The sequence below is a fragment of the Lynx rufus genome, unplaced genomic scaffold (genome assembly GCF_022079265.1).
Source record: "Lynx rufus isolate CCGP_SWC_20201006 ecotype Redwood Valley unplaced genomic scaffold, mLynRuf1.p SCAF_2, whole genome shotgun sequence".
In the NCBI taxonomy this organism is placed as follows: Eukaryota; Metazoa; Chordata; class Mammalia; order Carnivora; family Felidae; genus Lynx; species Lynx rufus.
Window position 1 is genome coordinate 127,753,429 of NW_025814834.1, and position 25,780 is coordinate 127,779,208.

General features: G+C 42.1%; 1 protein-coding gene across 1 annotated transcript; it reads right to left on the bottom strand.

Annotated features, from left to right (window-relative positions):
• On the bottom strand, positions 1–19,889 carry CD53 (CD53 molecule). The gene is made up of 8 exons (XM_047083042.1): positions 19,783–19,889; positions 6,605–6,684; positions 5,581–5,757; positions 4,063–4,137; positions 3,455–3,550; positions 2,847–2,927; positions 1,686–1,769; positions 1–871 (listed from the first exon to the last, which is right to left on the bottom strand). Exons 2-8 carry the CDS (start codon positions 6,665–6,667, stop codon positions 800–802), a joined length of 648 nt encoding a protein of 215 aa, XP_046938998.1. The 5' UTR covers positions 6,668–6,684; positions 19,783–19,889; the 3' UTR covers positions 1–799.
• Positions 19,890–25,780: the final 5,891 nt, after the last annotated feature.

Genomic DNA, 25,780 nt, shown 5'->3' on the forward strand with positions numbered 1-25,780 from the left:
TTGAGATCACAAGCTATTTTGTTTATTGAAGAGTTAAAATAGTACATTAACAAAACCTTATTTGCTAGAGAAATAACACCAGAATTCTTATGAATGTGATTATCAGCTAAACCACCAGAGATACTGGTCCTGCTGAGTTCCTCCACAGCTATGTAAATCAAAGGCTGAGATTGGCTGAAGTCAGGATACAAATCACTAGACAGTTTCTTCTGGAAGGACAGAATGAATCAATAAGGCCCGTAATAAGGAAGTTGAAAGAAACCTTACCCTTTGGAGAAAGAGTACTCTGTCATTCCTGTAGCCAAGGCCCAGGCCCAGCCAAAAGGAAGCAGGGGGTTGTAACAGTGATCCAGTGAGTCTGGCCCCAGAACTCCCTTCAGTGTGTCTTTTTGCTTGACTTTGGAGAGTGGACAGGGCATCATTTGGAGGCTAGAGAGTTATTTGACAATAAGAAGATGCGAAGATTCAAGTCCCAGACTCATCCTTTGATCTTGAACCATTAGTGCCAGAGGTCTCTTGGCCTCTCATGTCTGAAAAATGGTCGGTATTAGTGTCACCACCTTGAGGGACATAGGTGTGTCTCCATGAGTGGGTGAATGATTGTTCTGGTGCTTGAGATGGGAAATGACTAGCAAACACATCTCTTCTCTGGTTGTATGAGACAGGGACCAAAACAGGGAAGAGATGAGAGGGGGACAAAGACACCAGGCCAAGAGGTGACCATTTAGGGCTTCATGCTATAAATGACTTTGCATTTCCAGAGATGAAATAAGCCTCTCCACCACAAGGGAGTAGCGGGTCACAACCCTAGGGCCTGGCTGGTTTTATCAATCTGGCAGTTCAAGGTCAGCGCAAAGGACATCCCCAACACCTGAGAAAAGAGTTGGGAAAATATCAGGTCTTCATAGGAGAAGCCATCTCTTCCATAACCCCTGGGATTAGCCCTAGAGAAAAACAAAGTATTCCCCACACTGGAACCACCCTTCCTGCCATCACTTCCAATTCCTTCTCCGTTCCCTTAGCTTTAGAAAGGCAGCGGGAGATGATGGTGCAAAAACAGTAGAGGATAGAGTGTTGGGACATCTTTGTCTCCTTAAGAAGTCACTTGTATAGTCAAGTTCTGCACAAGTCAACGCTGTGCAGTGAGCCATCTCTACACATACCCTGGGACTTCTTGGTTTCCAAGCAGAGAAAAACTGTTTCCCCCTGAGCTTCTTGATCGATATCTTAGTTATTCTGTGACACACCCAAAACACTTGTATATAAAAATAGTAGAAATGTCACACAATAAAAAAATTTGCCCCTGACTTATCATGCTAAGCAGAGAAACAAGGAGGAAATTGATTGTAACTTTTATCAACTCCTGCTTAGCATACAAGGCCAAATTTTCATATAGAATGTTTATCTATTGCAAGCTTTTCCATCCCAGCTGAGTGAATGACCAAAGTAGGGGTCTGCTTGATGACTTTTAATTTGACTATGAAGCAATCATATCTCTTAGGGATAAGTTGACCCGATAGATCGGGATATTTTCTGTATGCCTCAAATTGGTAATGACATCATTTGCTACGTGACTGGGGAAGCTCATATTTATTGAGCATGTACTATGTACCTGGTAGTGTTTTAAAACCTTACATGGCTTAAATAATTTAATCTTCACGATAGTCCTGTGGTTAAGTTCTTACCTGGATCACACATACACAGATAGTGATGATTCCAACATGCAGGAAATTGGAATGAAACCACTGTTTTGCTTTTGCATAGCAACCCTAGAAAAAAATCACAAGTACAAATGATAACACTATATTATTTGACTTTATCAGGAGGCTAATTTCAGAAGATAGTTTCTATTTTGTCTTATGCCTTAGACCATTTTTATTTTCTTTCTATGGTTGAAGAAACAGGCTTCAAGCAGCAAACATTAAACAGAGCCCTTTCTGGTGTTGTTACCATTACAGTGACACTTGATGCAGAAGTCCTAGATCTTTGCACACTGAGTCAAAGTAGCTCCTGAGAGGCACCTCAGCAATAGATATCCTTAGGTTTTTTGAACTCTCATTGCTGACTTGGGATTACTAAAAGTGAATATAGCCCATGGAATTCTAGGTTCGGTTGCATCTCAGCTTCTGCTGAAATGTAAATCTATCATGGCCCTACCAAGCTCCAGGGCAGTTCTAGTTGGTGAGTGTTTCAGTCTTTCTTCACAGACCTAAAAATGTCTGGAGATTTTCAAAAAATCCCAAGGGTGCATAACATGGGGTAACAGGAATTTAGGAACTTGATCTTGAGGGAATATGACCTTGGCTTCTTCTCTGGGCTTAATCTGGAGGTCCGAATTCAGTGGACCAGTTGTTTCAATAGTTCCGCCAACTATCTTTCTCCCCAACTCCTCACTCCTTCACTTATGATTCATTTCACCAAGGGGCTGGGTGATGCCTTTTCCAAGAAAGAAGAGCAGAGAAACAGGAAGAAGGAGAAGCTTTTCTAGCTCACCTTTACAAATTTCTCTTTCAACAATAAGACCTAATTTTTGCTCAAGAAAAATGTAGATCTACTACTATCATCACATAAACCTTCCCCCCTCTAATGTAATAGTTTAGAGTGCAAGATTTGTGATGGCCTTCCTAGTCTAAATGAGGCTGTTCCTTTTTTGTTTCTTTTGTCTAGTTGTCTGGACAACTTTTGTCTAGTTTGTTTAGTTACCTGGGTTGTCTCCCTGGCCTCTATTTTGTCCAAGGTTCCCTGTTTCTGGCGGGAACGATTAAGCTCAGTATGACTGGAGTTTCTAAGACAATTGAAAGTTTAACCAGAGAGATTAATAACAGAAATATTGCTTAAAAAATTACCTGAACTTGTGGACCTTGGGGGCAAGATGCTGGTGGGTGACCGTTCCAATCACTTGTTCCATTGACACCACAACATTGCAGCTAAAAGCCAAACCCCCAAGAATGTGATGGTTAGAAAGTCAACAGAAAGAAAATTGAACCTTGGAGAGAAGGTGGGCCCTTCATATCTGACTCTAGCCAAAAATCCAGAATTACCTGGGCTACTATGGCTCCTGAGAACAAAATACTTTCAAATCCATCATACCATTTCCATCACATAAGGTTGCTTGAAGCAGAGAGGGCATATTTAATTTACTCACATTTTACACATGAAAAATTAAACACACAGCGGATTTAGTGTGACATGGTTGAGTCTTCCTTACATCTCAGTAGGACTTAGATAATAAGCCTACCTGAGACTGGGAAGGATGAGAGAATGTAGACAATTTTGTACCAATCAAACTGATTCCTGTGCTCTCCAGTTTGTGACTGTTAAACATTATTCTGACTTAGGGACTGTGGACCTTAAATTCTGGAACTTTCAAGAAAGGAGGGTCCTTCTAGACCCCAGGGACTGAGGTTGGAAAATCAAATCTGGTTGAGCTGAGGAGGATTTCATCTACACTCACCAATGACTGGATGGAATCCCACATCTCCCTGGTGCTGTTGTCCGAGCTGTATTTCTGGATGCTGGTAGTCAGGCTCTCAGACACATACTTATTCAGCTGGGCGGGCACATCCCAGCAGAGGAGACATTATAAAAAGCAGGTGAGTTCAAGGAATAAGTAATTTCTAGTATAGGCTAGTGGTTCCATTTGCTCCTCCCTTCCAAATGATCTCCTCAGAGCTAAGGGTGTGACAAGAGGGAGTATATATATAGGAAGATGGTGCGTGGTGGTGATCTCTTGCCCTTCCAGAACTCTAGTTTTTCAGAGGAAGAGGGACAACCAAAGCATGGGCTCTCTTAGGCATGGAGACAGACGTTTTCTACTTCCAAACATGGAGAAGAGTAAGTAGGAGGAAGATAAACTTGTTTTTATAGCTCTTCCTATTCATGCTTCAAAGCATAACTCAATGGCAATCTCCTTTAAGAATTTTTTTCCTCTCCCCAATTACAGTTGATTTTTCTTCTTCCATCCCTTTTCCACTTTGCTTCTACCTCTATTATAGGATTTATTTGGGGCCAACTTCTTCCCTATGGCCAGAAATACAACGAGTTGTGCTCTTTGTAGCTTACCTTCTGTTCATACACGAAGAGCAGGATGGCCAAGGTCACCTCCGCAAGGAGGATAATCAGCAGCAGGATAAAGAACTGAAGCAAAGCAGAGACATGCTCACAGTGCTGATTCCCATTCTTCCCTCACTCCCAAGCCACGCTGGGAACATCTAGGTATGTCTTTGCACATGTGCAGAGGCTCCTGTTCCTGCCTGCTCGGACATTCATAAACCTTCTCTTGTTTTATGAGGGATGTGTGTCATTTTTCCTACAACTAGACCCCAAGTCTCTGGAGGGCAGATCAACTGTCTTGTAACTTGGTTCTCCCCTTCCCATTGTGCCTACCCAATTCCAGGCGCATAATGCATATGCAATACTATTTGTTGAATCAATGAAGCAATTTTGGCATCGGCTTTTTGAAGGCTGAACAAAAGACCAGCAAACTAACCTATGTGCCTTTGGAGTTTGCAAGATCAGGGCTAGTTTGGGGTGGGGGCAGGTGATAGTGGAAGTTGAGAGGAGCCCTGTACAGATGGGGAGAAGAGGTATTCTAGTCACCCTCCTAACCCTTATTTATCTCCAGCTGGAGAAGCTTGCTCCCTCTATGCTAATCACACACCACAGAAAACACATTTTCACTTATTCCCTCTCCTTCACCTTTTTATCCCAACACTAATCTTGGCGGCTTTACCTTTTCCCTGTGTCTATCATCTCCCATCTTTTGCCATTAATCTGAGAGCTATCTGAGAACAGGGACTTCTTAATTCTATCTCTTGGCTCCAGTTTGAGTTGATTCATAAAGGAAAAGAGATTGACCAATGACTTAAGGAAGAACCAAGGCAACTGGGAACACTTAGTTATGGACAGAGTGGCACTGTTACAGCAAGCACTATTCTGGGTCTACTAGAGCAACAAGGAGACTTCCTTCAGAGAGCTTACAAACAAAACCTAAGTCTAAGGGTTCTCCTCAGGATACTTAACTGACAGGGAGCAACTGAAAGGTTCTAGCATCTCTCATGTTAGATCACAATGGCTGCCACCTAGGCCTTCACCTAAGCTGAGTCATCACAGTCTAGTGTGCCTTGTGCAGATCTGAGATAGAGAAGCATCTTCTGCCTCCTTTTAGGAGGGCCACAGTACTCAGAAGAATCTAGAGAGATTTTCCACCACTTAGTGACTCTGACTCAGATCCTCAAAATACGTACTAATGTGAAGAGCACTTAGGCAGATGGATGACACTCGATTTCAACCAGACATGAAGAAATAAAATGCCATAAAGGGAAATTATGATGCGGGTCATTAGTAACACTGTAAAATGAATCCCAAGGAGGATAGCAGTGTCCTCTGCCGCCCATCCGTGGGATCCCAGTCAGAAACAAATACTAGTGGTCTAGACAGACTCAGATGGTCTAAAGTGCCAATCTTATGTTCCTATGATTTCCCTGTGACCATAGATTAGCCACCAAGAAATATCTTGCCTGGGGCTTAGGGCATCACGTCCCTCTACCTAGGGTACCACATCTGCTGCAAAGGACTCACCGACATAAGCAGGCACTTGTTCTCCTTGATGGAGCCCATGCATCCCAGGAAGGCAACCACCATGATAATGGAGCCCACGATGACAAGTACATTGCCCAGTGGGAGGAAGGGGAGCAACCAGAGGTTGTTGTGGATCAAGAGATAGATCCCAAAGCCCAAAATGCAGCAGCCACAAAACTGAAAGAAAGAATTCCACAACACTCTTGAATATCTGCTCACATTCTCACTTCAAATTAGAATCAGCTCTTTCCATTGGTTCTATGGAGACTGTCATGAGCAACCTCTTTCCCCAGCTTTCCCCATGCATCCAGAAGAGAGGTGACCCTAGCTTCTTCCCGTGATGTCCTACTCATGCTTCATCCCACCCATATCAGATAGCAGGGGAAGCTCCTTCCTGTGAGTAATACAGTATCTTTGTGCTTCAGATCCCCCACTCCTCATTCCCACAACGGCTTACATGTGGTCTTCCCTTTGGAAACCACAACCGTTAGAGGGGAGGCCCTGGGTGAGAAGTTGATCTTGCTAGGCAGAAAGCTAGAGAAGCCAAACTTTTAAGAATCTTCTCATAGACACTTGAGTACAAACCGATTCTCTGTTTGAAGTTCAATTGCTGAATTTGGTACAGTGAAACTTTCTCCAAAAAGGGGGCTTCCTTTTCAATCACCTATTTGTCTAAGGGACTGGGGGGAGGGGAGAGCAAGAAAAAGAGTCATTTATACACAGAACGTAGAGTGTCAGGTTTCTCACCCGTAGATGTCAGCAGTGAGCAGTAGTCGCCTAAAGTCCCCAGAGAGAGAAACAGCCTGCCTATAAATAACTGCACTGGTACTTTTCAATTTTATAAGCATATACTATGGCAGGATGGGAAAAGGGGAGGAAATTATCACTCCCTTGTTCTAAGCTGGTTATGTCATTCCAACACGCATGGGTTGCTCTTCGTAGCAGACTCTTCAGTAGAGGACAGAGAAATTGAGTGTAGACGGGAGGAGGTGAGCTCAGTCACGCTCGGAAGAAACACACTTACCCAAAAGAGCAAGTTGAAGAAAAACAGAACGTACTTCAGCAATTTCAAGCCACTCATGCCCATGCTGCGATATTCTTGCCCTAAAAAGTGAAAGAAAAGAGGAGGTAAGTGACCTGGCACCAGAGAAGAGAGGACACAAATGTTCAGGGTTTAAAATCTCCAGCATCACCCTGGGTTTGAGCTGCGACTCTCCTCTGGGAAGTTTCCCCAGAGTCCCGGATCTCTCGATCTCTGCATTGAGGTACCAATCGGTTTATGTTGGACACTCACTTTGGCTCCAATTCTGCAAGCCAAGAATGCTTACCGCTGAATTAGGCGCTGTAGAAGAAACCCAAGGAGCTGCTCTCAGAGGACAGTGAGTCACAGTGACACCACTAGGCCAGTTCTCAGAGACTAGAGCTTGGGCACTCTCTCAAGAAGGTGACCAGGGGTCAGGCATTAATCAGCTGATTCATCAGCTGTGGAGAAGGTCAGTGACTTAATCAGCCTGTTCCTTAAATGCCCTGAGATGCATGTACATACCACATGTGGTCTGTAAACCTCTCCACATGAAAATGGGGGGGGGGACCTATGTCTGATTCATTCTTTTATTGAAGCAACGTTTATGATGTTTTCTGTCCTAGATACAGTGAGAGATATAACCATGACTCTCCGGTACCTACCCTCCAGAAGATGTGAATCTTACAGCAGAGGTAAAACTGGCTAACCAATACCCAATGGAGAAATGAAAAGGGGTAGAAATTGGAGCTTGATTTTTAAAAAAATATAATTTCATTTCCCAGCAAGGACATTAATGTGCAAAGCCTCATCCTCAGTTCTAGAGATCTGGATACACAGTTGTGAATTTTCTGTCAGACACAGTTTCCCTAGAGTAACTCATATTTTAAAACTGCACGTAAGACTGATCCATAAAGCACAATGTCAATTTATTGGTTTTTTCCCATTAGAACTATGCCTTTTCTAGTATATAGATTGCGTGTATAATCCATTGCTTCCACCCTCTTAACAGCAGCCAGAAATCAGATGGTCTTGAGGGATAGGTCATCCAGCCTGTCTAAGCCTCATGAGCTATTTGTATTCTACAATAGAATAATCTTCTCTGTTGGAAAGACCAAATACGTATACTTACTTGGTACTATTTTCCTTTTCCTTTACTTTGTCCTTCTCTTTCTCCTTCTCCTTCTTGTCTTGACCCTCAGGATTTTTCTTAATCCCCATAATTTAACCCCATAATTTTTAACCCCCCACTTCCCCATAATTTTAACCAAGTTAAAACAAAATAAATTAGATTATAAATGTGTCTGGATATACTTGAGAGGATAAAAAAAGGTATGACGATCTACTGCATAGTAGTAGAGGTAGTAGATCTACCTCTGCTATAGGTAGTAGCTTTGAGGTCAAACTTGAATTCAACTTCCACATATGCCACTAAACAGCTACGTGAGATTTGGAAACTTACTTGACATCTATAGTCACAATTTGTTCCTATGTAAAATGGGGTAAATACTTATGTCTCCTAGGGTGGGTGTAAAGATGAAGTGATCTTACAACAGAGACTTATATATGACCAGTACTCAGTAAGTGAAACCCATGATTATTTAGTCTTAAAGGAACTCTCTGGGAAGGGAGAAATGGAAATATACTATTATAAGGTTCTCATGTGTGTTGTAGTAATGTCACTTGAGGATAGACTCTGGTGAGTTAGAGATGTAAAGTATAAACCATAAGGCAACCTCTACAAAGAATTGCAGTTAATAAGCAAGCAAGGGAGATAAAAATTATTTTAAAATACTAGATTAATTGAAAGAAACCTAAAAAGAGGAAAAAGGAAACTGCTGTGGTCTGAATGTCTGTGTCCCCACAACATCCACACGTTGAAATCTTAATGCCCAATGTGATAGCGTTAGGAGGTGGAGCCTTTGGGAGGTAGTTAGGTCATGAGAGTAGAACCCTCCTGAATGGGATTAGAGCTCGTCTAAAAGAGACCCCAGAGAGCTTGCTAGCTCCTTCCACCTTGTGAGGACACAACAAAAGGTCTGCAACTCAAGAGTGGCCTCGCCTGACCATGTTAGCATCCTGATCTCAGACTTCCAGGGTTCAGAACTGTGAGAAGTAAATTTCTGTGGTTTGTAAATTACCCTATCTGTAGTAGTGTGTTATAGCAACCTGCACAGACTAAAAGAAAAACAAAGAACAGATGGGGAAAATAGAAAGCGAATATTCTCAACTCTAGCCATATTAATAGCACAGTAAATGAAATGCTCTAAATATTCCAGGTATGACACAAGATAGCCAATTGGATTAAAGAACATTTAGTAATGAATTATCAGCAAGAGAAGTTAAGAAAACAATCTCATTTAAAATTTCATCAAAAAGAATAAAATGCTGGGGTGCCTGGGTGGCTCAGTCGGTTGAGTGTCCAACTTCCGCTCAGGTCATGATTTCACAGTTCATGGGTTCGAGCCCCACATCAGGCTCTGTGCTGACAGCTCAGAGCCTGGAGCCTGCTTTGGATTCTGTGTCTCCCTCTCTCTCTCTGCCCCTTCCCCGCTTGCACTCTCTCTCTCTTAAAAAATAAACATTAAAATAAAATAAAATGAAATGAATAAAATGCTTAGGAATAAGTTTAACCAAAGTGGTAAAAGATCCTGGACACTGAAAACAACAAGAAACTGATGAAAGCAATGTAAGAAGACACAAATAAATGGAAATATATTCTATGCTCTTGGATTGGAAGAATTAATATTGTTCAAATGTCCATACCACCCAGAGTAATCCATGGATTAAATGCAATCCCTATAAAAATTTCAATGGCATTTTTCGCAGATACAAAATAAACAATTCTAAAATTTATGTGGAACCACAGAAGACCCTGAATAGCCAAAGAAATCTTGAGAAAGAAAAACAAAACTAGAAGCATTATATGTTTTAATTTCAAAATCTATTGCAAAGCTATAGTAATTAAAACAGTATGATGTTGGCATAAAAAACAAACACATAAATCAATGGAACAGAATATAAAGCCCAGAAATAAACCCATGCATATGTGGTTAATTTATTTACAGCAAAGGAGCCAAGCACATACAATGGGAAAAGGCAGTCTCTTCAATAAATTGTGTACGGAAACCTGGACAGCCACATTACGAATGAATTGAACTGGACCCCTATCTTCCACCAGTCACAAAAATAAAATAAAAATGGCATAAAGACTTGAATGTAAGACTTGGAACCACAAAACTCCTAGGAGAAAACATAAAAGGAAAGCTCCTTGACATTTAGTTTTGGCAAGGATTTTTCAGATATGACACCAGAAACAAAGGCAACAAATGCAAAAATAAGCAACTGGTCTGTATCAATCTAAAAAGCTTCTGCACAGTAAAGGAAGCCATCAACAAAATGAACAGACAACCTACTTAATGGGAAATAATATTTGCATCATATATCTGGGAAGAGGTTAATATTCACAATATATAAAGAACTCCTACAACTCAATAGCAATAATCAAAAAGTAAAATCTAATTTTAAAATGAGGAGAAGGGGGCGCCTGGCTGGCTCAGTTGGTTAAGCATCTGACTTCAGATTTTGGCTCAGGTCATGATCTCACAATTTGTGAATTCGAGCCTGCCTCAGGCTCCATGCTGACAATGCAGGGCCTGCTTGGGATTCTCTCTCTCTCCCTCTCTCCTTGCTCCTTCCCCACTCTCTCTTTCTTTCTCTCTCTCTCTCACAGTAAATAAATAAAACTTTTTTAAAAAATGGGCAGAGCAAGTGAATGGACATTTTTCCAAAAAAGGCACACAGGTGGACAACAGGTACATAAAAAGATGCTCAACATCTAACCATCGGGTTGGGAAATGCAATTCAAAACTGCAATGAGGTATCACCTCATACCTGTTAGAATGGCTATCATCAAAAAAATAAGAGATAACAAGTAGTGAGAGGACATGGAGAAAGACAACCCTCGTTGCACTGTTGGTGGGACTGTAAATTGGTTACAGCCACTATGGAAAACAGTATGGAAGTTTCTAAAAAAAAAAAAAAATTAAAAATAGAACTACCCTACGATCCAGCAATCCCACTTCTGGGTATATATCCAAAGGAGAGGAAATCACGGTCTCAAATATCTGCAGCCTCATGTATATTGTAACATTATTGACAATAGCCAAGACAGGAAAACAACCTAGGTCCAAACTTCAATAAAGAAAATGTGACCATACCAGGGACTGATAAGGCTATGGTTTTAGTGAAAATGTAAAATGGTATATCCACTTTGAAAAACATTTTGCCAGTTTTGTGAAAAGCTAAACATACACTTATCATATGATTCAGCCATGCCACTCCAAAGAATTTACCAAGAGAACAAAAAGCATATGGTCATACAGACTTATCCAAGAATGTTCATTGCAGCTTTACCTGTAATAGCCCCAAACTGGAAACAACCCAAGGTCCATCAACAGGTGAACAGGAAAACAAGTTGATATAGCTATCAAATGGTGCACTACTCTGGAGAAAATAAAGACTCAACTGTTGATACACAACACAGCGGTGATGAATCTCCAAATAATTATGGTGGATGAACAAAGACAGAAAGAAGATCCATACTGTATGATTCCAGTTCTATACTATTCTGGAAATGAAAACTGATATATAGGAACAGAAAGCAAGCAGATCAGTCATTGGGGACGGAGGTAGAGGAAAGTGATGGTAGTGGCAGTGTTAGATAAATAAAAGGAGAATAGAGACAGGCAGGAGAAAGGGATTGCAAAAGACCACAAATAATCTTTTGGAAGTGATGAATATGTTACCTTGACTGTTGTGACAGTTTTAGGCATGTACGCATATGTCAAAAGGCCCTTCCTAATTTGTTCCTGTCCATTTCTCCAAACTTGTGGCAACATCCCCTGTCTAGCAAGCAACACTGAGTACTTGTTTTAGTGGCTCCTCTTTACCTGTGCTCTCTGCTGGAATTTGTCCCTTTCTCTCCCTCTGACCCCTTACTTTGGTTAGCCACTATTCATCCTGACACTCGGCTCCAGTGTCACTCTTCTAGGAAGCCCTCTCTGATTGTGTCTACTTCTCCACACCCCAGCCTACTCCCCACAAGGAGTGCCTGTAATACCTACACATCTCCATTATTGCCCTAGCCACTTTGTCTTATAATTGTCTCTTTCCTCTCTGGAATGTGAGCTCCTTGAGGGTAGGAACTAGTTTATTCATCTTTGAATCCTCGAGATCTTACACAGTCCCCTGATCACACTAAAAAAAAGTGTGATTCTTCAATAAACCTTTGTCCATTAACCCTAAATAAGCTGATGGAGTGGAATAAATGTGACACGGCAGCATCCGAAGCCTTGGGCTTGAGATTTATGCACCAAGAAGCTAAACTTTTGGACGTGGTCCAATAACTTACACAGAAGGTTGGGCCAGCTGCCTCCTAAGGTCACCTCTTCCCCAACATCCTGGGATTCTGTGAGACCTGCTTCAGGCCCCTGTAATTGAAGTGTCCACAGAGCACCAACTAATGAGGCAGCCAGAGACCTGCAAATAGCCCTCCTGATTCTTCCCTTCGACAGGAAGAAAAACCTCTTGTTTCTCTTTCCATGATTTTCCACTTGCTGAGACTCCCACCAGTTGAAGGAGAAAAGTTGCCTATTTGGTGGAGATGGTCACTACTTTCACCACACGCAGTGATGGCCCCACTTTTTGTATTAACCCAGATAGAACAGCACTCTGCTCCCCCACCCCCCCCACCCCACTTTCTTCCTTGTGACTGTGCCAGTTATGAGCTCCTGCCCCTTCCGACCCCATGGTCTGGAAGAACTGATATCTCTCTGCAGTCAGAATCTGTGGCCCAGCCCCATGACTCATGGTTCAGTGAAGAAAGTCCCTGACATCAGCTTCCTGTGACGAAACTGCAGTTAGCTGTGGCCATCTCCCACGGCCCGCTGTGGAGGCCAGGGATGAAGCTCACTTTTTAGTTTCTGCCAAGCAATGATCTTGGGCTAGTAAACCATCGTGTGCATTCCTAGTTCAATCCCTCCCCCCTTTTTAAACCCATACTTGCGGGGTCATCAAATCTAGTCTTGAATGCAGTCAAGCTTAGGAATGGCTAAGGTTGGGGGGCACCTGTGTGGCTCAGTCAGTTAAGCGTTCATCTCTTGGTTTTGGCTCAGGTCATGATCTCTTGGTTTGTCAGTTTGAGCCCCACCTCGGGCTCTGCGCTGACAGTGTGGAGCCTGCTTGGGATCCTCTCTCCCCCTCACTCTCTGCTCCTCCCCTGCTCTTGTGTACTCTCTCTCTCTCTCTCTCTCTCTGTCTCAAAAATAAATAAATAAATGAGTAAACAAACAAACAAACAAACTTACAAAACAAAGAAGTGGCTAAAAACAAACTTAAAAAACAAAAAAGTGGCTAAGGTTGGGACAGAAGCTTCAAGAAGCTATCAATTCAATACAGCTTTACGTGATCCATTCTTGGAACCACAGAAAGATAGCTTCGGTGTTATGCAGCCTGTTATATTTATGAGATGTTAATAAGTGTTCCCCAAACAAAATCAAGCAAACAAAATCATAGGGACTGAAAGGAATCCATGGTCAAATAATTTTGGAAGTAAACAGGATTAAATACAAATAAAAGAAAAAGCAATAAATAGTTCTTTTAATGAACGACTTCTGAGCAACTTGTCATACACTAATGTACATTGTTACCACACACTGTTCTTACAAGATTACTTATAATAACTCAAAGGACATAGTGTTCCATGGAACACAGTTTGATAAACACTAGTAGTGGAATCAGATGGACCTAGTTTTGAATTCTGGTAGTGCTGCATGCCAGCAATGTGGCCTGGGGTAACCTGTGTAACCTGTCTTTCACAACTGTCTCATCTTTAAAATAGTGATATTCACATACAGTTCACAGGGTGTTCAGGGGGTTAGATGATATAACATTTCCTGGATGACTCAGCATCAGAGTGCTTGGTTCAGTGAACACTGTCTAAAAGATCGTTTATTTATTTATTCTTTGAGTGAAAATGTGTTTTATTTCTCTTTTTTGTGTATTTTATTGTATTTATATTAAATATAATTTATTGTCAAATTGGTTTCCATACAACACCCAGTGCTCATCCCAACAGGTGCCCTCCTCAATGCCCATCATCCACTTTCCCCTCTCCCCCAACCCCATCATCCCTCAGTTTGTTCTCAGTATTTAAGAGTGTGTATGGTTTGCCTCCTTCCCCCTCTGTAACTCCCCCACCCCCAACCATCTTCCTTCCCCCCTGGTCTTCTGTTAAGTTTCTCAGGATCCACATATGAGTGAAAACATATGGTATCTGTCTTTCTCTGCCTGACTTATTTCACTTAGTGTAACACTCTCCAGTTCCATCCACGTTGCTACAAATGGCCAGATTTCATTCTTTCTCATTGCCAAGTAGTATTCCATTGACTATATAAACCACATCTCCTTTATCCATTCGTCAGCTGATGGACATTTAAGCTCTTTACATAATTTGACTGTTATTGAAAGTGTGCTATAAACATTGGGGTACAAGTGCCCCTATGCATAAAAGATCAAGTTTAGAGCTTCCCTACCAGTCCATTCCTAAGGGCAACCCCAGGCTTCCTGCTAGATTTTCAGGAATAAAATACATCAGGCACCAGAAGGCCTTTAATAATCCTTTGCTTGATTCATTTTTGGGTAAACACTTAAAAAAAAAAATCTTTGTTGGGGCACCTGGGTGGCTCGGTCCGTTAAGCATCCGACTTCGGCTCAGGTCATGATCTCATGGTCTGTGGGTTCGAGCCCCGCGTTGGGCTCTGTGCTGACAGCTCAGGGCCTGGAGCCTGTTTCAGATTCTGTGTCTCCCTCTCTCTGTGACCCTCCCCCATTCATGCTCTGTCTCTCTCTGTCTCAAAAATAAATAAACGTTAAAAAAAAATTAAAAAAAAATCTTTGTTCACCCTCTGCAAAAAAATTCAAACAATAAAGAAAGTACAAGTGTAAAGAATAAAAATCTTCTGAAACCCTATATCCAAAGATAACCACAACTGACATTTTTGGTGAACACCTTTCTAGACATTTTTCTCTATGTGGATCTATTTGCCAATTTACACAGAAGGACAAGATATTCATCAAGGTGACTGTTGGCTTCCTATCCCTTTCTACACAGAGACTGTAGAGGTTTGTGGTTCATCAGTGAAGGAAAGTGGGGCCTTGATTCACACAAGATTTTTCTAAATAGGAAAGAAAATCTGTTCTCGAAGAGGGCCCCCGAGTTCAGGCCAAAATAAATTTAAATAGATGATAGAGTTCACTGAACCCTGTACAATGCCAAGTTCTTCACAAATAAATCTTATTTACTGGTGCAAGGTCACCCAGCTAATGAACAGCAAACATAGGGCACAAGGCAAGGTCTCGCAGCCTCCTAGCCCACCTTCCTTCTGCTGCCCCAGGCTCCATGTTGTGTCTCTCACTTCCCAATCCAACTCACAGCCCTGCAGTGTGAGGAGCCCCAGGAGGACTCCTTCCATCCTTCAGCGTGAACCCCTGTGAGCAGTGGCTGAGGAGGAATGGGGGTTATCCATGTCTCTTTGAGGAAGTAATAAGCAATTGCAGGGGGAGAGGTGATACTCAAATAAAATTAAACCAAACCATCCACGTTGATGCATTAGTTTCCCCTCATTTCTCCGTCACTTTGTCCAAGGAATGTGTTTGTCATCTTAGTTCTCCCCAAAATTGTGGTCTGGTGAAAACTTTTTCCTTTTCAAAGCTGCGATCAGGGAGAGAAATTAGTGATCTGTAGAAGAGAGAAAGAAGGAAGAAGCGAAGAGGAGGGAAAAAATGAGGAAAGACAAATCCAGATGATCTTGGAGGCTCATTTCTTAGAGGTTGTGTTTCCCTTTGCTAAAAGTATGTGGAAGTTTCCTGTGAAGGGTCCCTGTCCTAGAAACCCATCTATGGGTGCATTCAGGCAAGCTATGTCCAAAGCAAGCACGTTTCTCTGTAGGAGCTGCTTATGTAGTATTCCCATAAAAAGTTTGAATAACCTGAATCCAGTAATGAAGAAACAGGAGACAACCAAATATAGAGACATTCTAGAAAATAGCTTACCTCTACGCTTCAAGGATATCAATGTCATGAAATACAAGGAAAGACTCAGAAATTGTTCCAAGCAGAAGGAGACTGAAGAAACAGGACAGTTAAAAGCAATGTGTGATCAGAGATGTCCAGTCTCCATAAAGATACTAATGGGATACTAATTCAGATGCAATCTGAATAAAATCTATAGATTGTTAACAGTATTGCATCAGTGTAAATTGCCTATTTTGATGAATATAAAGTGGTTATGTAAGAAAATGCTTTTGTTTGTAGAAAATACACGGTAAAGTACTCTGTGGGAAAGGATATTAGGCCAGCAATTACCCCCAAAGAGAAAGTCAAGGAAGGATAAAGAAAATGTGATAAAAGGTTACTATTTGGGAAATCTAGGGGAAGGGGGGGTTCAGAAATTCTTGGTAGTGTTTTTGCAAGTTTTCTTTAAGTCTGAATTTAAAGAGACAGAGAAGGAGTTGAATATGAGTAAATAATCTAAGGAATTCTGATCTTTAAGTCATTACATCACATAATTCCCTAATGGTATAAATACTGAGATTCCACAGGAGCTGTTTTTAGAAGAACAAACCACGGGATGATTCTTTAGAGCCTGTATTTGCTCCTGACATAGATTATTAAGCCATGAGTCCAAATTTAAAAGACATGAGGTATCAAAATGATTTCTCACCCCCATTCCTCAATCCAGTTCTCCTGAAATATAAAATGTCAAACAAAACTTTGACAAATTAAATATATTTTAAATATTTGATTTGTTAGCATCTTGATGTCAGATCAACTGGGTTTATAATTAAGTCATGTTCTTTATATTTGCTCATGTTAAAGTGTACTGGAGATTTCTTTATGTTTATAAGAAAGTTTATAAGGAAAGAGAGTATAGTGTAATGGGGAGGAAGGAGCATCCCATTGAGAATCAGGAATTACTATTTAATTGTATGATTTTGGACAAGTTTCACTCTAGCTGGAAAATAACCAGTTTAGAATGTTACAAGAATAGCTAACATTTCCTGGGCTCTCACTATGAGCTGAACACTTTATTCGAACTTCAATAACCTCTAAATTCCACTGAAGTAACAACATTCTCACACTTGGAAAATAGTGCTCTATTTGGAATGATGACAGCTCTTGGCCATAGCTATGATATACTGATGTTACTGCTTGGGTAGGAAGCCTCCTGTGTGCTTGTGACGTGGGGGACTGAATAGAGGACTTGCCTCTGTACCCCAACACAGAGGTCTGAACGCTCACCCAATGGCTTTGGAAATGGCTCCCTTCTTCTCAAAGAAGAAAGCTGTGTCCAGACAGCTTTCCCACAGTCACACTCCAGCTGCAGTCCTTGCCTCCTCTGGCCCAGCAGCCACCCTGGAGGCCTACTGTGTGTAGCAGTCTTCTCTCTCGGTTTCTTTGCTTCAGGATTTTGTACCTGCAGGGGCTCTTGGGGCCCGGAGCTTCCTGAGTGCAGATACCCAGTCTGTGGGCCCGGGGTGATCTGCACACACTGGGTACTCAGTACAGGAAGTGCTGGGGGAGGACTAATATAAGAACACAAACCAAACCACTGTAACTAAATCAACATAGCATTTCCTGGAACAGAAGGCGAGAGAGAGAGAGAGAGAGAGAGCATAACCTCAAAAAAAGCTCCGAACTTCACCCTAATCTGGGGGAAATCGAGATTGAGGAGTAAAAAATCTGCCCCTTCACCTTCATTTCAGGCCACATGCCATCAATTCTGACATCTCAGCGTACCCCTAGACCTACTACCCGCCCAGTTGTTTGGTCTTGCTTCTCACTTTCAGGTTCAAGGGTTCTAGATCCAAGGCAGAGAGGGAGATTTCCACTTCCTGTGCTCCTGCAGCCATGGCTTGCACTACAGCCTGACTTGCTTACTCTCATTTCAAATATGTCTGGGGGGTGGGAGGGTCACACTTATTTAAGTGTGCATATACTGTGCCCTACCTGGAACGCCGTTTACCCCCCATCTCCACAGCAAAGTCATACTTCTTTGAAAACGACCCAAAGCAGTCACTTCCTTCCCACGGCACACTCCAACATGCCTACCACATTTTCTGCACTTACCCTCCATTGCAGAAAAGATCACATTGTGCTGTATTTGTGTGTGGTCGTGTCTGTGCTCCATACCAGAATCTACAAACGCTTTGAGATTGATAAGCACCAGCTTTCCCTGTCTCCAGCACTTAGCACAATGCTTAGCTGTTCTTATGCTGTGGGCTGGGGCTGAGGAAGGGGAACAGGTTTCAGATCTGGTGTCTGAAGCCCTCTGGGTGGTCAGAGGTCAACCAGAGGACACCAGGAATCAAAGACCAATGGAGCTTGATCTTGCCGGTTTGTGCCAGTCAATTACCGAAGGAGAAGTGGCTTAGCAGCCAAAAGTGCACAGGGATGGGCTTTGAATCATTCTCTGTGGGCATAAAGGTGCCCAATCCTTTCATTTAAAGGCTAAGTACTCTTAATTGGCTCACAGGGAAAACAACACAGGAAATCATGCTTCAGCTCAGTCTCTGCTCCAAACCAACCGCAATTTCAAAACAGTGCAGATTCTGGTGGAGACTGAGAAGTAAAACTTCTTTGTTCAGTCAGCAGCTAAGACTCTGCCTTTGCTCAGTTGTCTTTCCACAGCACTTACACATCTGATATCATACACATACACATACACATACACATACACATACACATACACATACACATCTGATAACATACACATCTGATATCTCTTATCTTCCACAGGAGTTCCTGAAGGGCAGGACTATTTTCAGGACCAGTCTCTACCTTGCTACTCTGCCTCCCCACCAGTATCTTCCAGAGCACAGCGCCTGGCTCCAGGAGGCACTGAACATATGATTATTAAATGAATTCATTAAAAAGTCTGGTCTTGGGTGCGTCGGTCAGTAGAGCATGCAACTCTTGATCTCGAGGTTGTAAGTTCGAGCCCCATGCTGGGCGTAGAGATTACTTAAAACAAAATCTTAAACAAATAAAATAAAAATTTTTAAATTTGTGGCTCAGCGGCCCCTGAGGTGCTTTGGGAATCTAAAGCCCTCGGTGGCATTGCTATCCCTCATTGTTAGGTGGGTGGGTATGGTCCTTGAGGACTTTTCTGTTTCCTCCAGGGTATGATCAGTTGAGATTCTTGTGGGTCTTGGAAGGAGAAAGCTCTGATATTCAGTGTTTCCTGTGGTCACCTGACATCCAGTAACTACTATGGTGGTCACAGACCACCAGAACCAGAGCTTGGCCATGACTTTCCGAGTCCAGGAGGCCACAGTCATTCGTTACATGGCGTGAATTAGAAATGGTTACAATATCAAGTTTTGTTGGTTGGTGCATGTCATATTATGTTTATCAATATTTACATTTTGTATACTGAATGTATACATTTGGCAGGGTTTGGCTGAACCCTGAGGATCACAATGTTCTTTCTGCTATTTGAAAACAATCAATCTAAGCATCTCTTAGGTGCATTCAGTTTTTACCTCTTGATATACAGGCAGTGGGCATTCTCTGTGTTCCTGACTCTGAGCTGGGTGTTGTCATTTGTAGCTGTCCTATTTAGTGGCTCTGAGGAATCACAGTGAGATTCATAAAAATTTGTAAAATTAAGAACTGCCATCTTCCGGCTGCCTTTCTTAAGGCTCTGGCTGTTGGCTCTCTCCTCACCTTAAAATCACAAGATCGGTCTTCTAAGAGACCTGAACATGTATGAAATCTCCACAATTTCATGTCACACAGAGGGCTCCAGACATCAGAAATGACTACACACAAAAATTCAAGTTCTGAAGCAACTTAAGCATATAAATGCCCTGACCCAAAGAGGTATCAGATAATGCGAACCAATTAATTGAGAAGTCTTTCTGGCCTGCTTGCCTTTTGAGGGGTGCTAGGATCTTGGTCTTTCTACCTTCATGCACTAAATATCTGTGAAATAGAAGTTGCAGGAGGTTTTAGGCTTACTAGAGAGATCTACGGAGACTCCTAAGAAGATACCCTATCCCACACAATATGGTTCAGGTCTTTGCTCTCAAGTCCAATGAAAATATCACCAATCTTACCTTTTGCAGGCACTTTCGCTCAGTTCTTCAGGCAGGATTGGTGATTATACTTGAAATGGCCACGGCAAGGCTGGTAACACGGATGTCCGGGGCTATTTGTGTAAAAGGAGAAGTGAATGGAAAATAAATGTGCTCACGCTGTGACGACAGGAAGCCCAGTTGAAGAGAGGGAGGAAGTGAGGCTCTGCCCACCTTCTTGAGCCTCAAGAGGTACAGAGATACTCCTTCTCCCGTGGCCTGTTAAACACCTACTCCCACGACCCACACAAATATCTAAACTTGTTTCTATGAAACCCATGAAAAGTCAAAGACCGAGCTGGTCCAGGCACTAATTGGTGAGCACTTGTGGGTTCTAGGGTGATTTGGGCATTGATTTTTGTCTAGAAAAACTCAGTGCTTCTCAATCGAGGTGGCATCTCAGAATTACTTGTGGATCTGCTCAAGAATAAGTATGCCTGGCTCTCCATTTGGTAGACTGAGACTGGAGTAGAACCCAAGAATAATTATTTTTAAAAGTTTTCTAGGACTGAGACAGGAATGTGTCTTAAGGCCCTTGGTCTTCTCCCCACCCTCTCTCCAGCTGCCTTCCAGAAGATCTCTCATCTCCTGTTGAATTGGGCTGTCGTTTCTAGACTTCTGTGTCTCAGAAGTTGGATTTTCCTTGTATAAGGTTATTGTCAAGGGTAAACCCCAAGACACAATCCAAAGGACACTAGTAGAAATGATTTGGTTAGTAAAGGGAGCCCCAGATTTAGGACCCAAAGCTCTGTGTTTCAATTCCAGCTTTATCTCTTCCAACTCTGTGGTACAACCTCAGCCTCTCCCCTTCAGTTTATTCATGGTAATATCTAATAATAATCCTTCTAGATATTTACTGTTATACCCCCAGTAACAGATGAGAAAACAGAGGTTCAAAAAGTTTAGATATTCGGTTCAAGATTATACAACTAAGAAACACAAGAACTGGATGTTCTTTAACCTCCATGTATTTGTGGTCTTTCCAAATTCTTTCTTGTGGTTGACTTCAAGTTTCATAGCATTGTGATCTGAAAATATGCATGGTATATCTTGATCTTTATGCACTTGTTGAGGGCTGATTTGTGACCCAATATGTGATCTATTCTGGAGAATGTGCCATGTGCCCCCAAGAAGAACATGTATTCTGCTGCTTTCGGATGAGATGTTCTGAATATATTTGTTAAGTCAGTCTGGTCCAGTGTGTCATTCGAAGCCACTGTTTCCTTGTTGATTTTCTGCTTAGATGATCTATCCATTGATGTAAGTGGGGAATTAAAGTCCCCTACTATCATTGTATTATAAATGAGTTTCTTTATGTTTATTATTAATTGATTTAGATATCTAGGTGTTTCAGGTTGGGGGCACAAATATTTATAATTGTTAGATCTTCTTGATGTATAGACTCCTTAATTATGATATAATGCCCTTCTTCGTGTTTTGTTCCAGTCTTTGTTTTAAAATCTAGTTTCTTTGGTATACGTATGGCTACTCTGGCTTTCTTTCTTTTTTTTTTATTTTTTTACTTAAAAAAATTTTTTTTAATGTTTATTTATTTTTGACAGAGAGAGAGAGAGACAGAGCATGAGCAGGGGAGGGGCAGAGAGAGAGGGAGACACAGAATCCGAAGCAGGCTCCAGGCTCTGAGCTGTCAACGCAGAGCCCGACGTGGGGCTCGAACTCACAGACTGCAGGATCATGACCTGAGCCAAAGTCAGACGTTCAATTGACTGAGCCACCCAGGCGCCCCTCTTTCTTTTTTTTTTAATGTTTATTTATTGTTGGGAGGGGAGATAGGAGGGACAGAGAGAGAGGGAGACAGAGGATCGGAAGCTGGCTCTGCAGTGATAGTAGAGGGCCTGACTTAGGGCTCAAAGTCACGAACCATTAGATCATGACCTGAACCGAAGTTGGACACTTGACAGACTGAACCACCCAGGTGCCCCATACTCTGGCTTTCTTTTGATGTCCATTAGCATGATAGATGGTTCTCCATCCCCTCACTTTCAATCTGCAGGTGTCTTTAGGTCTAAAATAAGCCTCTTGCAGACAGCATATAGATGGATCTTGTTTTGTTTTTTTTAATCCATTTTGATACCCTATGTATTTTGGTTGGAGCATTTAGTCCATTTACATTAAGAGTAATTATTGAAAGATATGAATTTAGTGCCATTGTGTTACCTGTAGAGTTGGTGTTTCTGGTGATGTTCTCTGGTCCTTTCTAGTCTTTGTTGCTTTGGTCTTTTTTTTTTTTTTTTTTTTAACTCCATTCAGAGTCCACCTTAAAATTTCTTGCAGAGCTGGTTTAGTGGTCATGAACTCTTAATTTTTGTCTAGAAAACTCTTTATCTCTCCTTCCATTCTGAAAGACGGACTTGCTGGTTAAAGAAATAGCACAGTTGGGACTCAAATTCAAAGTCACAGAGAATGCTGTTTTAGAAACCCTATGACCAGTTTAGATTTTGAAAATTATACTGCCAGTTTTCCCTCTGCTGTGTCTACTGGGATTGTCTGAGGCTGAAACCTTGAGGGGCTAAGTGATAAGCCCAATGTATCCCAAGCCAGCTTTGAAATGTGGAACCTACCACTGAGATACAATTTTTTACTTTGATAAATGAAGGTGTGGACACTCTCCCCAGGGCTTGACTTAAAAACACGCATCTGGGAAAGGCTAGCTTTCTCTCTCTTCCTTCACCCTGACACATTCAGATTCTGTGAATGTGATTCACAGAATCACCTGTGACCAGGGCTGGCTTGTGAAGAATGCTGCATTAGAGAGGAAATGCATCTTTACTGCAGAACTTGTCAGCCCTTAATAGTCTCTAGATGAACAGGTTTTCCAAACTTATTTGATCACGAAATAACATGTGTGTGTGCATGTGGCTGTGTGGTTTTTCTCAGGGAACAGATTTTCAGCATAACTGCCCCTTAGGAAATGCTGTCGTAAATTCTCCTGTCCCCGTCTGACATCAGTCTGTGGAGGCAGAGCCCCTCACTCGGAGCTCCTGTCACGATGACAGGACCCTGAGGTGAAAGAGCTGAGGAAAGACTTCTTGCTTGACTCACACGTTTTCTGTGGCTTCCGTTACTATCTTTTTGTGCCAGAGATTCACAAAGCTATACGTGGAACCCGAGTTCTCATTGAGCTCCACGCAAGTGCGTTAAATCGGGGATGCAACATTCAGCTTAGTAACCTGGGCATCCTCCTGCTGAACCTGCTGCTCTCATGTATTCACCAGCTTGGGGAAAGGCCCACTAACCTCCATGTTGTTCAAGTCAGGCGTCCTCCTAGGCTACCCTCTGTCCCACCTCACAGCATATTATCAACCCCTGTGTCCTATAAATTGTCCCTTTGCCTAAATATTTCTCAAATCAGGCAACTTCTCTCCTACTCCAGAGCCATATACTAGTCCTCATTTCTCACCTGTTTTACTGCATCCCAACCTCCTTCGAGATCAGCTGGGGGTGTTTTCTTGCTCACCCTAGCAAGGAAAGCCTTCTAAAGATGATAATTTAATGGTGTCATTCCCCAGCTTGCAACTCGTCAATGGTTTCCCCTTAGGTTTTTGATTTGGTTTTGTTTTGGGTAAGTAAGCTCCACACCCAGTGTGGGTGGGGCTCAAACTCAGGACCCTGAGATCAAGAATGGCATGCTCCACTGACTGGGCCAGCCAGGCCCCCTTTAGGTTTTAAGCGGCCCCTATTAACTCTTAGAACTCTCAGCTGGCCTCTCCTCCCCGACCCCCAACACCATGGCCCTGCCACACTTGATGCTGAATTCCTTTGAGTTGCTTGAAACAAGTCTTTATCTCTCTCTCTCTCCCTCTCTCCCTTCCTCTCTCTTTCTAGAATATCCTCTCACCTCTTCACCTAATTCCTACACATTCTCCATATCTCGGTTCCTCCAGGAAGCCCTCAAAGCAGGACTAGGTACTCCTGCTACACGCTCCCATTACCCACACGTATCCCCTTTATCACTCATTGTTTTTATAATTGTCTGTCTTCGCCATGGACACAAAGCTCCATAGGTAGGTTCTGTGTTTCTCTAGTGGATGTTGGATGATTACGTCTGGAAGGCCAGAGGTGTTCTATAAATATTCGAATAGCTTTAGGTAGTGTCAGGCCTGAAAGTTAGGGTAACTGAAGATTTGGGAAGGGAGGAGCAAGTACGAGAAAGAGACATCAGGAGAATGAACATCTGTGGAGGGAGAAGTGGTTATGAGAGAGGGCATTTTAGGATCATCAGAAAGAATGTCTCAAGAGTTGTTTGCAGCAGAAATGGACACTCATTTTAATGTAGAAAACTCTTCCTTTAATGTACCCCTCTCCAGATCCCACTGAGAAGATCTGGTCTAAGTGCCTGACAGTTAGACGTGGCTGTGGTCTGGGAATCAGGTAAGAGAGGAGAATTGTATGCCCACTTAGACCCAAACCTGTAAGATTTTATTGAGAACTAATACTATTTCTGACCATGAGATGTTTACAATCCATTTGGAGAGACCAGGAAAAACCCTGAGACTAAGACAATGTCAGGGCAGACTGTGTTGTTGAATAGCCCAGGAGAATGCTCAAACACTTTGAAAAATGAAATCAGGAAAGAGATAAGCAGAAACTTAGACTTACAGTTTGGTCTTCTCAGTGAGTGGTCTATTGATCAAGCTACATAGGTCACAGTGGTACCTGGGAGAAATCATTGATCCTCATTTAAGCTTTTTTCTTTTTTTAAAACTTTCTAGGGGAGTGAATTTGTTCTTATTAGAAAAAAGTCACTATTGAAATATGAGCGGAAATAAAAAGTCCCAACTTGTTTTTCATCAAGTTACTGAAATACACAAGAATATTCGTGTTTGGGAGGGGTAGATGCTTGAAAATTGCAAGACTGTAAGCTTCCAGTGGGCGATTGAAGTTAACGAGTAGCACAGTGGATTTTGCTTGTGGACTCTGAGGTTAGAGTTTTGAGGAGAGCACAATAGAGTATCATTTGTAAAAAGAAAATTCGTTGTGCAATTTGATCGCTATTATATCTTAGAAATAAATATAGGGCACTTAAAATTCTAACATTTGGCTTTGTATGTTTTGGATATTTCCGGGGTTCCAAAAAACCATCCATGTTGAGAAATAAATTACAAATCTGGGTTTCAGCAAGTGAGCATTTATTGTCTAGTGCCCATATCATTCTCAGGGTTTAAACTAAGTAGTTATATCACAGACATTATGTAACTGTTTGGCAGTATGGAACTTGGGACAATAGTATCAGTGGGGCACTGCCATGGATGTATGCTTGCCAATCTATGTCTTATTGCACTAAGCAAGGCAATATCATGGTTGGTCATTGTAGCTATGATAAAAAAAACATACTGTCTTAGTCCATTCCAGCTGCTATAACAAAAATACCGTAGACTGGGTGGTTTATAAACATAAACTTATTTCTTACAGCTCTGGAGACTGGGGAAGCTAGGATCAAGGCACCCGACTTGGTGTCTGGTGAGAGGGGCCTTCCTGTTCAAATTCTGTCAGCTTGATAGGAACTAAGCAGATATCACAATCGTTAGCTCACTCAGTGGTTAGGGAGACGGTCAGTCCCAGAAGGATGCAGAAGAAGTGGTCCCCTTGTGCTGAAGACTCATGATTTCCACATGGAAATTATGACTCTCTCTTATTAGGGTTCTGTCGTCTTTGAGCTCAAATGGGTGTGGATAAGTAAGAAACCACCAAAATTGCATGACACCGTAGTGCCGACAAAATGGGCTTTCTTGCCCTCCTGCCTGAGTTCAGAGAGCAGAGTGACAGGTCTCTCTGCAAACACAGTTACTCCGTGATGACAGAAGTGGCTATGATCTCCTTTCCTGACCACCCCCCGACCCATCCAGTCTTGACTGTGTGTCTATATCCCCTCCCATTTGTCAGCAAAGGACTGCACCACCCTAGGACAAGAATTAGGAACTTATAGGTCATTCTGTAGCATCCCCTTCATTTCTCCTCA

Excerpts from the sequence above, each read along its gene's own strand:
- CD53 (XM_047083042.1), bottom strand. The coding sequence starts at position 6,667 with ATGGGCATGAGTGGCTTGAAATTGCTGAAGTACGTTCTGTTTTTCTTC. Across the intron at positions 1,770-2,846 it reads CCCAAGGTCCACAAGTTCAG|GGTTGCTATGCAAAAGCAAA; the intron begins GTAATTTTTTAA and ends ATTTTTTTCTAG. Across the intron at positions 872-1,685 it reads TCTGTGTATGTGTGATCCAG|GTGTTGGGGATGTCCTTTGC; the intron begins GTAAGAACTTAA and ends CTCTTTTCTCAG.